The sequence below is a fragment of the Carassius auratus genome, unplaced genomic scaffold (genome assembly GCF_003368295.1).
Source record: "Carassius auratus strain Wakin unplaced genomic scaffold, ASM336829v1 scaf_tig00029140, whole genome shotgun sequence".
Taxonomy (NCBI): domain Eukaryota; kingdom Metazoa; phylum Chordata; class Actinopteri; order Cypriniformes; family Cyprinidae; genus Carassius; species Carassius auratus.
Window position 1 is genome coordinate 29,296 of NW_020525740.1, and position 18,823 is coordinate 48,118.

The window sequence follows — 18,823 nt, forward strand, 5'->3', positions numbered from 1 at the left end:
AAACATTTAACAGCTGCTAGCCCATTTACTTACAGCGTATTCTAACGATAGACTACCTCTGGCAAATCAGTGGCTGTTATCGTTGAGTAAAAATTTAAAACAGCAAACAATTAATAACATTTTGTGCAAATGAACAATTATATTCTACGTTTGCTTATCTTCATTCAAAGCTGAAACGTAATTACCAGTTTTTGTGATCCGGTGAAAACGCACTAATATTTTAAGTCTCTTTAACGCGAAACAGGAAACTCATGAATATTGATTTATGCTCCGCCCAGTGACACCTAATATCTCAGACACCGAATATTTTAATATTTCAGAACACCAGTTAGAAAAGTGTCCAAGTATGGCAAGCTGTTTTAACATTGAAAACTTCGTTTTGACTATCCATAAATATAATTTTGTATAGTCACAATTGTAATTCGAGATATCTATATTGCAAATATGACTCGTCGTAATTGGAATTAAGATATCTTCAATGTGATTATGACTAGTCATAATAAATTAATATCCCGTGGCCACAACATATTATCACGTTCCCACAAGTTATTATTTCTTGGCCACGACAAAACTAAGTAAACCGAACAAGTCACTTTACGGGCACCGTACAAATATAGTTGGGACCTTGAGAAAAATACTGCCGACGATGAAGTCGGGGTCGGCGACGAAGTAATACACTTTCTGGATCCAGCTCTTTCAAAATTATTCGAACATCTCCTTTTCGTGCATGAATACCTATTTTTGAGGCATTTTTTATGCATCCAGCGGTATCCATGGAGGCGTCCAGGACCATTCAGCTGGTTAATGATGAATTCGAGAACTTGATTCATGTCAGCAAATTTCCGACGGCAAAGCCCGTTAAACTTAAAGGGGGGGAGAAATGCTATTTCATGCATGCTTAGTTTTTTACACTGTTAAAGAGTTGGATTCCCATGCTAAACATGGACAAAGTTTCAAAAATTAAGTTGTACGTTTGAAGGAGTATTTTTGTTCCAAAAATACTCCTTCCGGTTTGTCACATGTTTCGGAAAGTTTTTTCCGAGTATGGGTCTGTGTGACATTAAATGGAGCGGAATTTCCTTGTATGGGTCCTAAGGGCACTTCTGCCGGAAGAGCGCGCTCTCCTGTATAGCACAGCACTGAGAGGCTGAGCACAGACAATCACTGATCAGAGCGAGAGCGTCGCGAAATGTGACAAAAGTGTGTTTTTGGTTGCGAGGGCAAGACAACCCTGCACAGATTACCAAAAAAAAAAAAAAAAAACATTAAAAGGACCAGTGGACGGAGTTTATTTTTAAAGAACATCGACGGAGTTGTGCAAGTGTTTTTGTTTGTTCCCTGCTTTTCGAAGATGCTTGTTTTACAAACAAGGCCCAGTTTGAGCCGGATTTGCGTATCGTTTATTTCTTAAGGATGATGCAATCCCAACTAAAAAGGGTCACGATCGTGTGTTGGAACCGCAGGCGGTGAGTAAAACTGCTTAAAATATCTCTGTGTTGTTAACTTAGCTATCGGAGCGGAAGCACATCAAGTAAACCTTGTACGCCTTTAAAGGAAAAAAAAGACGACATAAAGTGGAACTTAGTCATTTTCCAAAACCGCTAAGTGTAACGGAGGCCAGCGAGTAGTGCAGGTAAACCTCCCCGATCTCAAGAGACGCACTAGCAACAGACGCTAGTGGCTGTAGCCATTTAGGCTCCTTGTTAGTGCGTCTGCATCCCCCAGAGACCCGGGTTCGAACCCCGCTCGTCGCGAGTGCGAGGAGCGTCAGAAAGGACCTGGGAGAGAGGGGTTACATAAGCAAATATATACAGTTTGAATACATACCACATAGAGACGTCCTGCTGTAGTCGTTGCTGCTGCTGCTCTCGTTCAGTTTCAGCCTCGGGATCTGATTCTGGATTATAAATAAACGGCTGAATCTGACTGTTAGCCATGGTTTGTTTTGGATGATGTTTTTTTTTCCTCACGGTAATGTCACAACTTCCAAACGCTCTCAACGCAAAAGCCTACTCGCGCTCGTGATTCTTTAGCTCCGCCCACACGTCACGCCTCCAGCGGCTCATGTTTTTCCAAAAAAAAATCAGCACAGACTATTTTTCTCTTATAAATATAATAAAACTAAAGACTTTTTGGAGATATGAAGGATGCAGTACTACTCTATAGGTACTCAAGATTAACAGGAGATTGAGTGAAAATGAGCATTTCACCCCCCCCCCCACTTAAGAATGCACTTTACTTGCCTTTCACTTATAATGTACACGTGTTTTAAATCAAAAGACCGCACTATGTCTTTATGTGACATTCCTAATTCAAAGTAAAACGTTATTTCATCAGTCATCTCCATCTTTACATCTCATCTCAGCTGCAGTGGTTACTATAGGGCCCCCTTTTTCAAATCTTGCCCTGGAGGTCCAATGCACTGCAGAGTTTGGCTCCAACCCTGATCAAAGTCACCTGCCTGTGATTTTCTAATGATCCCAAAGACATTGGTTAGCATGCTCAAGTGTGTTTGATTAAGGTAAGAGCAAAACTCGGCAGGAAAGTGGATCTCGAGGTCCAGATGTGAGGATCCCTGCTATAGGGTATCATTCAAAAAGTTGTTACTTCAACACAAAACTCGTGGCCACAAGAACCGGATGTCGTTCCCTCAACATAAGAAGTCGTGGCCACGAGAAAAATATGTCATTCCCTCAACATTACACAGTCCCTCCAGAAAAACACCGATCTTTTTTGTGATTGTTGCGGGCAAAAAATCCTTGATTTTGCGGCAGGTTTTCTTAAAAAATGTGATGGAATATGCGGGATATTTTTGCAATTTTATGCAATGTAATTGCAGGAACTTGCAAAAACTGTGGTTTGATGAAAAAGAGAAAAAAGGTGATCCCCCCAACACCCTGTATTCACTAGGCTACTACCTTATTGTAAAGAGTCATTTCTTATGAATTCCTATGATAAGCAAGCATACTAAATCACATAATATTTAAGTTCTCATTCTGTTTTATTTCAGACCTTAATTAACAGTCTCTGCTCAAACTTACAAAACATTGAGTCAAACAAGTTCTCAAGCCTTACAAAAGGAATATTCAACAACTTCTGTAAAATTAATAAATAAATATTTAAAAAATGCTGTTTTACAGGAATTGCAAAGTGCAATCTCTTACTGCAAAGTAAATTATTTTACATACTACTTATATACTTACAATGTAAGGTTTTGGTACTATTTGTAACAAAAAAGTGCAATCTTACAACTGTAGAGGTGCATCAACTTCTGAATGAAACTACAACAGTCCACTGTGAAAATGAAAACTAATTGCGTAGCCTCTAACACTGGCCTATCATTCGCCATCCTCATCCTCATCCCTCTCTCAAAATAATTTGCCCCCACTGTCATGTAACACACGGGTTAACTGCTTTGCGCGGTCTTTTGCGCTTATTTTTGTTGGCAAATGAGAGTGATTTGCGTGCTTCACCCTGGTTTCGTCTCGTAATTACGTCACTTCATAAGGTTCCCATTGGGAAATAATAATTTACTTGTGTGAAGTAAACACAACATTTTTCAACTTTCTGCTGAGATATATGTGACTTTTTTTGCAACGAAAATACAGGGATTATGAAATCATGCTACCCCGCATATTTTGCTTCCTGAAATCGGCAATTTATGTGGCGAAAGTGCGGCGTATTTGAAAAAATGCGACCCCCGCATAAATATTTGCGGCCTTTGGCTGATTATGCATTAAATCAGGCGATCGCATAATCGCGTTTTTCTGGAGGGACTGATAACATCTCGAGGCCACGACATAAGGATGTTGTTACCTCGACAAAATGATCTTGTGGCCATGACATAATATCACGATCCCACGAGTTAATATCTTGTGGCCACGACATAATATCACGTTTCCACAAGTTAATATGCCGTGGCTACAACAAAACTAAGTGAACTGACCATGTCCTCTCACAGGCACCGTATACAAGACACACAACTTTGTGATCGGTCCCTTAAAGAATTGGCTCTGTAGCGCAATGATGCGGTTGTGTCTGAACTTCAAGGTTTACACCGCCTTCACACTGGCAGTTGAAATCCGCACCGTAATACGCAATACTCCCCCAGTGGACGTTGTACTACACCGCTGAAAAGCTTCGGAAGCGAATAGAACAAAAATGGCAAAGAGATTAGAACGATTGATATTGTCTGTATCTGAATGTGCATGTAAGGTCAGCTTAATGTGATATAGTGGTATATAGGGCTGCAACAACCCTGCACTCGAGCGAGAGAGACCGAGTGTGTCCGAGATGGGGGGAACGATATTTAATTATTCATTTTAATTGTATTAACTGCCCTAATAATGTTAGAAAATCATGAAAATAAAAAACTGACATGAAAACGTATCGCTATAAAATAATTTATTTTATTAAAAGTTATGAATTCAGGTTTGTTTATCAGTACCATAGCAACGCCAACTTCTGCTGGAATTGTCGGATAGGAACAGGGGGCAAGGAACTCGACCGGAAGTTGAAGTCGGGTGGGGGCTTCCATCTTTTAGCAGAACTTCACTTGCGTTAGCATTCCCATTGACTCCCATTCATTTTGGCGTCACTTTGACAGCGAATAACTTTACATCTGAGGCGTTTAAAGACTCCGTTTGTCCATTATTTATTTCTAAAGATACACGACAATGTATAAAGGGCTCCATTACCTTCTATGTTACATTATGGCCCCGTAGAAACAGTTTTTGTAAAAAATAGGCTAACGATTACGTCATAACCACTTGTCTCTCTGTCGCATTACCGTACAGACAGGTGGAGAAGCTCGCAGTCAATTAACTTAATATGGCGTACTGGCGTTACATTTTAAAATACTATACAAAATAATTAATCAGAATACTTACTCCTGCTCACTCACGACAAAGAACTCCCCGCTCAAGCTCGCCGTCTCTGCAAGATTAACGATGGCAGTTTGCACGCACAGCCACTTAGAAGATTTACATCTGGCAGACAGGTTGCTGATGTCGTCAAGCTTCGTTTGAGTCTGCGCGTCAGAAACGGAAGTGCTAAAAAATGCTAAAAATGGGCTTCACTTGTCTCAATTGAGTTCCAATGGGGTCGCTGTGTCCATTTCTTTTACTGTCTATGGATAGGAACTGTCTGTAGCCTTTCGCAAGAGTTCAATTTTTTGAACGCATCCGGATAATCAACGGACACGATTTTTCTCGCACCGCACTCGTTCGGACCCGGTTCGTAGCCATTCGCATGCGGCCTGCGAATCTCCATAGGAAATGAATGACTTCCGGTTGTTTCATAGCCGTATCGGAGCTGATTTCAACTGCCAGTGTGAAGGCCGCATTAACGGCTTAGCGATTTTCAGCACTCCTCTCACTCTTAAAGAAACAGTTCACTCTAAAAAATAAAATTCAGATAACAGATGTCTCATCCGTTAACTTATGTCGTTTCAAAGCTTTATATTTTTATATTTTCTATTTCTAAGGCTGGCGTTCTTCCTAACATTTAATTTTGTGTTGAAACAATGTCACACAGATTTGAAATAACGGCAGATTCATAATTTTTCATCTATTTAAACAATCCGTCCACGGCGACGACCTCAAATACTGTTTTCCCCGAGAAATGACAAAGTTTTAAATGTATTAAAGCATCTGCAGTATACAAACATATTTAGGAAATAGCCTAGATTAGACTGGAATTACTGAATAGGACAACTACATATATATGCAACAATATTAGTAATTCCTCTCAAATTACATAATAGTGTATAACTCCAAAAGTGTCATTTCTCAAATCTCAAGTCATTCAGCAGTAGGCTACACATCTTCAAATGTGTTTAATAATTTCTTATGGCACAACCATCCAGTTTATCTTCAAAAGCAAATAGCTAAATCCAATAAACAGACAAACATGTTGAAGCTGCCATTACTGCAGTGTTTTAACGAGCCAAGGTTTCCTCAATCTTGTTGTAGGCTGTATTTCAGCAACTGGAATGAAGAGAGACCGCTGTGGAGCACTGTATAGATGCCGCACTTCGGAGGTTACTCACTTACACCCCCTAGCGGCACGGGTCAGTCGTGTTCCCAATAATTCGGTAGGGGAAGCTCCCAGACAAGACTGGCCAGTGCGGTGGGGACCCCCCACCCCCCGCAATGAATACATGCGACAGAGAACCCCACCCATGCAGCAACAGGATTGGGGTCTGCAGGAGGATTAGAACGGGACGTGGAAGGTTGACACTTCAGTAAAATGATGTGATTGTGAGTTTCGGGACGTCAAGTATTTGTAGGCTATGCGTTAAAAAAAAAGCCGTTTAATAAAATTCGACACAAGACGGCGCCAGTGTTCTTCTCCAAATTGTGATGATATGAAAAAAGTCACTTAGGTGCATGTTATGAGCAACAATAGTTCTACAGACCTGACCGTACACTGACCAATCAGAATTCAGTATTCCAGAGACTCGTGTGATATTCTACATGCACAGAAAAGTTTTATATTCTTTTTTAATTTTTTTATACAGAAGCTACATCCCAACATCATTATGATGCAGTATCAAACTGCTTGTACTATTACTAGTAATAACAGGCTCAATTATTTATAACACAGACCGAATCCGAGAGACTTTCAGTGAAAATCATTTTATTTTTCAACAACAGTGTAGGCCTACAGTTAGATTTGTTACTTCTGCAACATGAAAAAATCAGAATGGACCATTTACAAAATATATAAAATGCCTACTTTTTGCTTTTAGCTATACTGAGCACTTCACTGGGAGACAAAATAAAAATAAAAAACATTACAAAAGGTGAGGGGGGAGGACTATCAAAGGTAGTTAAACATTATAAGTAGTTCTAGCTGAGAATCAATGGTTTTATTTAAACGTTTTTAAAACTTTTTTTTTAAAGGAGCACTCATACTCACATATTTAGGAAACAAAGACGATTAAAAAATTGTGAACACTAGAAGAACTAAATCCTCAACTTTTTCTTCTTCTGAATGGTCAAAGTTCTGATTAAGATTTCTCCTTAAGGAGCCATTCTTTCCATTAAAAACACCAGAGATACAAAGTTGTAAACATTTATGCAGGCTATAGAACATCACAATGAATCCAAAAGCGGAGGCAGTGTCACCTTTTTTCTCGGTTCCCTCGGTTAACTTTATTTTGCACCTGCGATAAAAATACAATAAATGTCAGTTTCTTTTTAGTGTCATGCAGTAAAATAAAATGGATTATTCTCACCTCTGGCTGCCTCTGGGTCGAGACCCACTGGCCTGTGAAGCACGCAAAAGACAAGACAGACAAAATTGAAAAGGTGGTAATTTCCTGAAGAGCAGAAAAATAAATCGACGTGATGTCTAATTATTGGTCTAATTGCACCACTGGAACAGATGCGGTCACATTATAAAAAATGTGTGGCAAAAGGGGTCAGCTGTCTGTTAATCACAGATTACACAGAAGTCATTGTCAAAGCAAGCAGATTTCTGTTGGTCAATGTGCCAATTCTGCATTACCAAATTAAACCTGTTGTGAAATCTGGATGGTGAAATCTTTCTATAAATGCAAAATTCCTGATTCCATGGATTGAAACAACTAGATTTGGCCTGCAAAAAATGTGTAGCCTGAATATACTCTTAGAACAAAATGCATTTGTTTTCTTCGCCACTTACTTGGACTTGTTCCCTTTGCAGCGGCATTTCCGACCTATTAGAAACAAGCCAGAAATATGATCAGAACCATTGGTGGTTTATTGTTATACACAAGAGAAATGCATTCACAAAAACAAGCTGTTTTAGAGATTTCCTAGGTTGCTGTTACACATGAAGAAATAAAAAAAGAAGGGTTTCTCATTAGTAATGTATGTGGATTGATGGGGGTTCAGAGTAAGAGTGTCAAAGGTTAGACTGGCTGCTTTACCCTGTACACCATAAGTCATGGTGCGGTGTTGGGTGTCATAGAGAGGTTTAAACTTAGAGTGCATGAAAGACATGCTGGCTTGCAACCAGTCTACCCTCAGTAACTGATATTTGTTTATCTGCATGTGTGGATACATTCTTAGGTGAATATCTATCTTTATTGAATATCTAAAAATATTCTAGAAATCTGATGGCAAGTGCCATACAAACGTATGATAACTCTTAAGTCTTTCTGAGAGCAGTACACAGATTTGACACTCACTGATAATGAGGAAGATCCCCATTAAGAAAAGGATCACAGCAAAGATCATACCACCGATCCTCAGGGATTCATAATCTGGAAACAGGAGTCAGAAGAACATGTATAAATGCAGAAGTGATGCATGTTTTCATTTAATAAGAATATGTTAGTGACACAAGATTCAGATGGGAAACATTCAACAGAAGCTTAAATTATAAAAAAAAAATAAAAAAAAGCAAAAAAGAAAGAAAAGTTTTATTTGTGGCAAAACAATACACAAATTACAGATTCATAAAACAAAACAGCGCTTTTGTATCAGGTGCACACAGAATCTGTAGAATTGGAGCTCATTCACAAAGTTCTACACCCCACTCATTTCTTTACTAATATTTTGGCTTATTGGTCAGGTATACTCCCAAGTGTCTACTACTGTACTTCCATGTAACAAAATATGATGGATTAACCCCTAAAATCATCAAAGAAAATGTGAAAAGTTCTGCAGATACCAGTTTGCCCTGCGTATGAGTGTTAAGGTCAACACAACAAGCACAAACAAATCTACTTAGCATAATGAAAATAGCTGAAGAATGACTTTACTGAGACAGTCTGGAACCAGTGTGTAATTTGTAGTTTGATTTCTAAGCAGGGGTCTGCATTGCGCTTTTAATTTTAATTGGGACATATATATACACTTTTGTGTCTTACAGAAGCTTAGTCCCAGGGTGAATATTTTCCATTTATTTTGGGAAAACAGTAGAGGACACGCAACTCTCTGACTTCCCAGATGTTTCCTGAAGAGGGTGATGCACTTTGACCCTGAAAGCCCTTATTAATACAACAGTGCTCAGCACACCATGGGAAACATCAGAGTGCAGTTGTAAGTCCCATAATAATGACTGCACTCACAATACACTGTGAAACACAAATGCCTCTGAGTTATCGCTATGTTTTGCATTCAAGCATTTTTCCCGCTCAGCTTTATAAAGTCAACCAAGAGATTTCCTTAATCCTCACAAGTTTGTATACTGCCCGAGCAGCTATAGTCCATCTGTACTCACCATAATGAAATGGCTTGTCGTGCTCTGGTGGGAGAAAAAAAAGAAAGAAAATGTTTAGAGTCAAAACTCTGCAAAGCTGTTGTCTGGTAGCAATCAAAATGTAAAATATTAAGAGAATTTAAGATGCTAAAGACAAAATTCTAGTACCAAAAAAAGAAAGAAAAAATATTCTGTTCTGCAAGCCATTTCTCAAATACAGAATGCTATGGAAAAACAGGTTCTGTATGGAATTTACCTTAAGAGGATAAGCTTTCTGACTGGTGACTCCATAAACATTTGTACATTTTTTTCATGAATGCTGTGAACTAAAAGCTTACGGTTCCAAACATATGTAATATTGTTTCAATGCACACAACTTAAACCTGGTCTAGCCTGGCTATAAACACTGTTAATAAGCCAATGAGACATTCAGTTAATGCAACATTTATTCTAGACTATAAGACACTTACCATGAATTTCCTCCATTTGGGAAGCTGAAGGAGAGAAAGAGTTGTAAAATTTAAATTTAACCAAGCAAAAATGACAGGTTTATGTAAGACAAACTATTACAGAAAGAGCAATATTAGATTCTATGTAAAAGTGTTTTTTTTTAATTAGTATAGAACTTGCAGTGATTCTAAAACTTCTTCAACTAAAACTGGCACCGATGTATTGCAGTGCGCTACAATGTTAAAGTACACTACGGTTGCATACTACATTTCAACAGTAAATTTGTTTGGAGAAAGACACATACAGCCACTAAAAAAAAATTTTTAGGAATTCACCTCAAAGAACAAAACATTAATTCTAATATTTTGACAAGATCTTTTCAAATAATTTGTATTAGTATTAAACAGAAATTTGGCAGAAATGTTACTTAAGAAATGCTCTTTGTAAACAAGAATGTAGAAGACATTGCTCCAAATCTTCAATTTAACATTATGAATGGCCTGACTGTAAGACTTTGGTCATCCATAATGATCTTTCACTCTCTCTCCTCCCTTCATCACTTTCAAAAACAATGGGCAAAGCATTGATACAAACACTTCAACATTCCTGTGTATAAAAAAACATTTAATGCTGCTCGTGTATGTGTGTGTGTGCAGTATTTACTTGAGTGCACACTGCACAGTCCGGCAGTGTTGGAGTGCTTAAATGGTGTATTCAAATGTTTGTGTTGGCAACAACACACTAGTCTGAGAATGCAGCAATTCTCAAAGAAATTCAACGGATCAGCTAGATTTAGTACTGAAAAGTGGATAAATCTGAACCGAAATAATTACAGCAACAATACTTAATTTCTAAGGTCAATCGAGTCTCATCCTGTCAAAACTTTCTTCAAATGGAGAAGCAGAACTGTATGTATGAGGTTAGGTACAGCATGAGCTGCACTGTGTATTCGTGAGCAGAAATGAAACATTGGAACCGTTTTGCGAAAATTTGCCAAAAACACGCAAAGCCAAAATTACACCATCTGCTCCAGTATTTCAGAAAAGCAGTCATGTGCAACGGCAGCCAAGTTTTATTAAACAATAACAAACAGAACGTCAGACAGAAGCATAGAAAATCTTGAAATTCAGCTCTTTTTTTTCGCTCACATAGCAGTCCCTCTATCTACACACTTACCTGGCATTTCCCTGCCAAAAGCTGATCCTGCATATGTATACCGTTAATCTCTAAAGGAGAGTCTGTGCAGGACAAATACTTTTTTTCTCTCATTCTATTTAGATTCTTGATTCTTTCAGATTAAGAAGATTTCTAATTTATATAATAATAAAAAAAATAAATGTTAAAAAAGTTCTCAAAATACAGTAGAGAAGGTGCCAATTAAAAAATAAAATAAAATACAACAGCACTCACCCAAAGCTGGAGCGAAGTACGACAAAAGCACTGCAGCTACACAAAGTTCCATCGCGTCTGAAAAAACAAGCAAGTGTGAGACACTGGGCTGTCTTCAATTTCTGCAAGATTCCACACACATACTTCAGCTCTTGTGGGAAGGTTTATAAACCTGACTAATGAAGTATCACTTCTCTCATGTTGCTAACTTGGCCATTTAACAAACCTCTTCAACTATGAATTGAAGAGCAAGTCCTGACAGTTATCGGTGACTTTTTGGTTGGACATCAAGTGCTAAAAAATAAAAGTGATTTAATCAAGCTGGAGCATTATTGACACACTGTGTCTGCACAAAAAAGATCTCTTACAGTTCCCCAGCATGTTTCTCTCTCCTGTTGCTAAGAATGGTAAAAGGGCTCTATTTTTAGAGGATAAGGAGCCCGAGGGACATGGCTGTGGGGTATGGTATTTCAGATGATATTTGGTAAGTGGCATACAGACGTTAGTGTTTTAGCTGTTTTAACTCAAAACACATCACATATCACCTATCTCAAATACACGGGCTAATCAACAATAGATATAACAATATCCTTCAGAGATAAAACCTAGTTCACTACTAGTGTACAGAAAGACCACAGTAAATTACAGTTGTTGCACAGATGTGTCACTGTTTTTCAACGGGATCAATTCTGAAGAGGAGGAGGAGGATGATAGAAACCCCTCCCCCCATTTAACCCACTTCCGTCACATTTCACTGAATTCTTGATGGCAACACCATCTTCTCATTGTCATAAAAATTGTCTCAGAGCTGTAATGTGATAAAGATGGCCATGTGCTCAAAAAGAAAGAGCAACTACAATTCTAACAATGTATTCAAGGCTGCATGCGCAGAAACTGAACGGGATCATTTTTGTGCACATCGATTGGAACAACAGATCTCAATGCAGAAAACGCTTATTAAAAGACGTGTGGCAGTTATGCAAGACATATTACGGTTTCCTGATAGCTGATTAATCTTAAAATTTTATAAAATAAATAAATAAATCGCAAAGTGCGTCAAAGTCTTACCAGCTCGATACCGCTCAACACCACAAAGATTCGGTTTTATTGAATGCCTTGGGGCAAATCTCTCGACGACACAATCTAGCTATACACAAAAATTCTCTAGAATTACTAAAATAGTGATTGAAAAGTCTAATATCTTCTTATACGAGTTCAAAAAGCGCTATTACTTAAAATATGAGCTGCACGTAGTCATTGTTGAAGACATGACACACAAATATTTGTCTGATGTTCGAACGCGCGCCTGTGTAGCGGAACTCGACTCCTCCCCCCAGCTCTGCTCTGCTTTATACCGCACACCTCTGACCAGAAGGCAGATGCAGTCTAGGAATCGACCCGTAAAGGAATTTCTTTAGGAAATATTCAGGGTGCAATCTCTTGAGGTTCGCTTTGCGCAACCATCCCAGAGAAGCCTATTACGTGTTTTAATCTGGAAGATGTATGTTGCTTACTGGGCGTTGGCTCATGTGCCATATGTTTAAAAACTGCACGTCAGATTCTAAATAGACATGTATAGCATGTTTTAAAGGCGTTCATGATTTGGAATGTATGTGAAACTGCATTTTTTTCGCATGGCAGGTACAGGTTTTTTTCAGATGCTTCCTAAAAGTAGCTCTTTAAACAGATATTGGAGATGTAGCCCTACATGTGATGGGTATATATCTTTCTCTTTTTTCCTTTCTCAGTATTGTTGTGAGATGTATATGTTTGTAATAATTTTGTACATAATTGTATTTATATATATATATATATATATATATATATATATATATATATATATATATATATATATATATATATATATATAATGTCTGTGTGTGTGTGTGTGTGTATACATCGCAGCTTTAATGGATTATTTCGAAAATGTACAGTGTTAAGCATGAACTTCAACAATGTCAAAACAATGCATAGTTTATGATAAATCGTCTGAACTGTTTTACCTGAATGAGGTGCACGGCAGAGCAAACAAGCAGCGAATAACCTGTGCTAATCAGGGCTACTGTAGCTTTTTTTTTTTATTATTCTTTTTTTTGTGTATGTGTTTAGCGCTTTATGTATTTCATTTGGGAGAATTTTTTTTTTTTAATAGTTTGATTAGTAGCCTACTTTGTCATTGGTGACCATACTTTAGTCAGTGCAATGTTTACAACAATGCTTGAAATAAACCTCTAATCTATCCGTGGCCTTCTAAAATGTAGGCTATGCAGGTTAGTCGGCTGAAGTATCATCATACTCAATTACTTGTTTATTTTGTGCTATTTATTCCAGGTTATCATACATCAGCTACTGAACATGATATACTGAAAACTTTCTTGTGTAATTAACTTTTGTGGTTACCCAAAACCACAAACAAACAACAACAACAACAAAAAAACCTGATGCATTTACAGCCATCAACCATTTCACTTTTTTGTATTCAACTTTTGAGTTGAGTTTTTTGTTGTTGTTGTTGTCGTTTCTTTATTTTTTGGGTAGAGGGGTCAAGCATGTTGGAAAAATCCCCAACTCCCCTTGAAATTGCATTTATATAAATTATTTTCAATGCCTGTTCATACAGGAGGGACCTCACATATTTCAATATTTATGTCATTCTATTCAGAAGGTAAAACCCAGTATAAATCATAGATTTAATGCTGGAGATCTGTAGACCTGCTGATTTCAAGCCTGGGAGACAAATGACAAAAACTGTTGGCTGTTTACAAGCCTCTCCCGAGATCCCACAAATTCCACAGATAGGGTTTTTGCATAACACCCAGGAGCTTGCACAAAAATAAAGGGAGTGTTTAAAACTCTTTCTCTTTGGGATTGTGTTGCATTGCATCGTTTTGTCTAAAGAGTATAGGCTACAGTATTCTCAGCATTTTTTACACTAACATATCCCCTTTAAAACACTGCATTTGTTTCATTGATACACTTGTGCTGTTGTTTTTAACAGATTTCAAATAAGAAAAAAGTAAAAAAGGACCAATGTTCATTATATGTGTTGTTATCTGGTGATGCTCATGGTGGCGCCATTCAACTAGAGCGAGTCTGTGACAGAAAACTGGCAGAAAATAATGAATGTAATTACACTTTCCATCACTGAGGTGCAGTAAAACACCTGAGAGAATAACTTACCTTTTTAATGACTGTGTACAGCCTGCATAGGATATTTCTGTTGTATTTTTTCAACAGTAATGTTGTGTGTTGGGCTGGCTGATATGGCAGTCATCTTCAGATTAAACAGACATCCAGCAGAAACTGTAAATAGTGATTTTTCAAGTTGTAGCCTAAATAAAACAGATTATGTAGTCGTTTTAAACGTTACTTAATTTCACATTAGATTCATGTTACTTTAGGATTCTTTGTAACTGTTTGTGAAATTTACTAGCAAATTCACAATTTAAATTATTACTGCCATTTTTTTTTCAGTGAAGATGCAGCATCAGAAAAATTCTAAACCCCACAATGTGTTCCACACAGAATTAATCACTCTTTATAATTCTACTGAGACTGAGGTCTTCATCTCATGAATGGACAGCATTTTAATTTTTTTTTCAAAAGTACTATTCATTGATGTGTAAAACCTTTTATCGAGGCATGGCCTTACACTATAGTGTTTCATTGTATCTAAATCACTGCTCCCTGCTTTCATAGTCTATACACATGTCTGAAAGATCCCTTATTAGAACAAGTTCTACACTTCAGTTATAATTTGTTTCCAAGTTGCAGGAGGAGGTCAGTGTCCGCAGTGTCTCGCTCCAGAAATAGGCCGTGACGTCCGAGTGTGTAACAAGCAGGTGTGCCCTTGGCTGATGCTGGGTCATTGTTCTAGCAGCCTTTGTATGTGCCTTTAATAATGTGTCACAACAGGTGAGACTGATGGAAATGACTTTCCATCTCATCCTAATGTCATGGTCCACTGGACTGAGATGAAGAGCTAAATAATAGCAAATTAAACTATTGGCATTTACAATTTACAAAACTGCTCAGCTACTGCAAAAGGGAAAAGACTGCAAACAAAAAACCATATGAACTATTCAGATGTCAATCACGGATGGTCAAAATGAAGAAATATGAAACATATCATACAATCTGCATTTATTTTGAAATGTGATAAAATGTGAATTCTACTCCAGTCATCGATGGAGCACAGACTTATGTAATGCTTCGGTTTAAGGGAAAACAGCAGAGAGACTGGGATACATGCAGTGACCAGAAGTAAAAGGGACTTATGTAACCCAGCTCTGAGACGCAGAGCAGACGCATTACAGCTCCATGGACAAATTCCCTAAAGACCTTTTCAGTTTTCCATGCCACTGAGCAGATTGTGATGAATTGTAATTTACATACAAGTGAACAAATATTGTAAATATTGGTCTTTTCCTATTTAAAACAATGTTTTGCCAATGAAGCACCCATAATTATATATATATTAAAAAACACCCTCACCCCTCACCCACTCCATCCACAAGCACATGCAGTAAAAAGCATGTTAGCTCACCGTATTTAATATTAAAGTACATTCTTTTCTGTGCACACTAAAATTTGTCAAACATATCTGCCAATATAAAATGTTTATCTGAACCAGTTTACTTTATATAGACCAAATCCGTGATGCTATAACTGAATTCAAACATCAATGAATTAATAATAATTCTATTATAACAATATAAAGAAATATAATAAATATTAGACAAACAACAAAAACAATTAATAAATAAAATAATAGTACCAGAAGTAGTACTAATAAATTCAATGTACATTCATAATTTATTAATAATGATAGTAATTATTATTATAAACAAACACAAGTATTACAATTGTTAATTTAAGTATTAATCAACAAATAGAGTTAAGACATTACAAAACAAAATAATTGATGAATTAATAATCAGTAAAACTAAAAATAACTATTACAATAATTAATCATGAAACTTATAGTAGTAGTAATTAATAAAAACTATTAAGAATTTATTATATTTAAATCTACATTTATAAATAAAATTAATAAATGAAAAAAAACTTGTTTAAGTATTTATTTATATACCTTTATAAATAATTATAATTATTATTATTATAATTGTTGTTGTTGTTTTTATTATTATACATGTAACTTGCTTGGTTTTTAGAGCCCTAGATGGTGCAGCACTCAAATCCTCACAGTAGTCTTCGTGTCTCTTCTGGGAAATTGCTGCCTGCATCCTTGCAAAACGTCTGAATTATTGAAGAAATCCACAAGACCTTAAAGTGACATGAGACATTCAGAGGCCCTTAGGCAGCAGAGAAGCCAAAGTACAGAAGGAATATTTCACCGAGCTCTGAAACCAGCAAAAGTCAATCCCATCACCACTATGGCAAGAAGAAAATTAGATAAACACATTATTTTTAGACGTGGGTGAGGATTTCATAATCGAAAACCAGGATGATTATAGACCAGTGTAGAAATTTCCAGATGTGAGATGGAGGTGGTCAGCTGTGCTCGGTTTGGCAGATGTCAGCATTCTTACATAACCCACCTTCCTTACATAAATGCCCAGTATTGTTCCTATTACGAGTCTTGAGACTTACTCATTAGGAGGGCCAGTTGATTAAAACTCCTGTCATGCTTCTGCTTCCCACATTAATCAAATTAGAGGTGACATCTTTCAGAACACATTTAAGATTAGCATGGCCAGGCATTACAAATAGGCTGTTTGAAGCATTTTAATGGTACTGGTATACATACAGAAGCAATGGAACAGCTTCATTCAGGGTTATGAATATCATGCTGTGCATATTCACATGTTTGGTGCAGAAAATCTAACATTTTACCTGAAAGAAATAGAATACTAGTTTGACTTAAATATACATCAAAAAGTATTCTTGGCTAGTTTTATATGTAAATCCAGATATCTAAAGTTGAATTGAAATATAAAAATAAAAATAAAATACATAAGATTTATTGTGAGTACTTAGTGAATGGTTTAAACTCAGCATCTGTGAAGCTCTGCTGTTATGCCCACCTCAAAATCTCTCTAGTGGTTTGTGGTCCATTTCCTCAACCTTACTGACAAGTTCCTTATGGAGAAGTGCTCATGAACAAAATTTTTTTTGAGGAATTGAATCCACCACTTGTGTTGCAGTGCGGTGACATTTATTCAAACAAAGAAAGGAAAAACACAGTAGGTTTCTGGACATTAAACATGCTGATACTGCAGAGAAATGCCTACAACTATAGGGCAGATACATCAGGGCAGCACACTGGAAATTGGTGAGTTTTTTTCCCTTCTTATATTGCAAACAGCAACTTGGCATATCTAGCATTCTCTCTTTCAATTTGTGAAAGAGTTTGATGTGAAGATTCTTACTGAATATTAATTTGTAAAACCTATTAAAACACAGGTGCTTTATGCACACACACACACACACACAATCACACACACACACATTTCTGTTCAAAAGTCATGTGTTAGTAAGATTTATTTTTTATTTTTAAAGGAATGGTACACTGATTAAAAGTGACAGTAGAGTAGTTGAACAATTTTTATTTCAAATAAATATTGTTCTTTTCAACCTTCAATTCAAAGGATGACAAAAAAAAAAAAAATATTAAACAGCACATCGGTTTAAACTCTGACAATAATAAAAATTTCTTAAGCATCAAATCAGCATATTACAATTGTTTCTGACGGACTATGAGACTGTAGCCTGGAGCAATTCCTGCTGAAAAGAAAACAAAGATAAAATGCTTTAAATCCCATTTAAATAGAAAAGTTTGCAAATCATATTATTTTAATTATAATGAGATTATTGATGTGACAATATTACTTATTTTTTTATCAAATAAATATAGCCTTGATGAGCATGAGACAAAAACAAAAAACAAAAAACCTTTTCACCTTTTGATTTTAGTGTATAAGTTTGGTCAGTGTGTGTGAACCTACAGTATAACTTTCTTGTGCTTCCTTGAAGTATTCTATGTTAGTCTTTGACATTCTAGATTTCATGTTTTGTTGGATAAATTACAATTTTAGAAATAACCTGTCACATTTTAAAAATAACTCACATTGTGCACCACTTCCTTTTTCTGTTTAATAACTGAATCTTTCATCAAACAGACAAATCATTCTTTGATTATGGGGAACATTCACATCAATTGTGGTCACCATTTTACACTTTTTTTACATTTTACAGTATATCATATGAGGTTTACAGACTACTTTTCTGGATCCCAAAATGCATCCCTTGATTATTGTATGTTTTCAATACTGAAAAAAGCAGTGTGAACATCCTACTTCATGTACATCTCCTTTTGTGTTCCACAGAAGTCAGTTATAAGGTTTTAGAAAAACATGAGGGTGAGAAAATGAGAATTGTAATTTTTCAATCGGAGTTGTCCTTGTCCTTGCTCATCCAAGTCTTTCAATGTTGTAAGCTGGTGTTTGCTGTCAACATTTCGAAAGACGTGAAATAAAGTAAACGCAAAGTGCGAAAAAAGGTCCTCTGTAGTGAATCCATGCATTTTTGTAAGATAAATATCCAAATTTTAAATGTAATAAACTCTTTTTTTCTCACTTCTGCTGACTGTTGGGAACCGGAAGACGTGCAGGTGTAGTCCGATGTTGTAGTCCGTCAGTGCTGCGTGGTTAGTGACAAGCATCGAGAGAGAACAAAACAAAAGACTGGTCACAAATTAGAAGCACAAAAAGAGGATTTGTAAAGAAAAACTGATGATTTCGAAATAAGCCAAGAGGAGATTGGTTTTCAT

The 18,823-nt window shown here is 36.7% G+C and overlaps 1 protein-coding gene across 3 annotated transcripts; it reads right to left on the minus strand.

Annotated features, from left to right (window-relative positions):
• Nucleotides 1-6,622: 6,622 nt before the first annotated feature.
• Nucleotides 6,623-12,348, minus strand: LOC113079747 (sodium/potassium-transporting ATPase subunit gamma-like). 3 transcript variants are annotated; one of them, XM_026251948.1, is made up of 8 exons: nt 11,400-11,427; nt 11,053-11,109; nt 9,663-9,686; nt 9,214-9,237; nt 8,177-8,251; nt 7,669-7,702; nt 7,241-7,272; nt 6,623-7,168 (listed from the first exon to the last, which is right to left on the minus strand). In XM_026251948.1, the coding sequence occupies exons 1-8, from the start codon at nt 11,410-11,412 to the stop codon at nt 7,158-7,160; spliced, it is 270 nt and encodes an 89-aa protein (XP_026107733.1). In that variant the 5' UTR covers nt 11,413-11,427; the 3' UTR covers nt 6,623-7,157. The 3 variants fall into 3 exon arrangements, with proteins under 3 accessions (XP_026107733.1, XP_026107734.1, XP_026107735.1); XM_026251949.1 differs by lacking the exon at nt 11,400-11,427 and adding an exon at nt 12,100-12,348 and having other exon boundaries at nt 7,012-7,168; XM_026251950.1 differs by lacking the exon at nt 11,400-11,427 and adding an exon at nt 11,258-11,390 and having other exon boundaries at nt 7,012-7,168.
• Nucleotides 12,349-18,823: the final 6,475 nt, after the last annotated feature.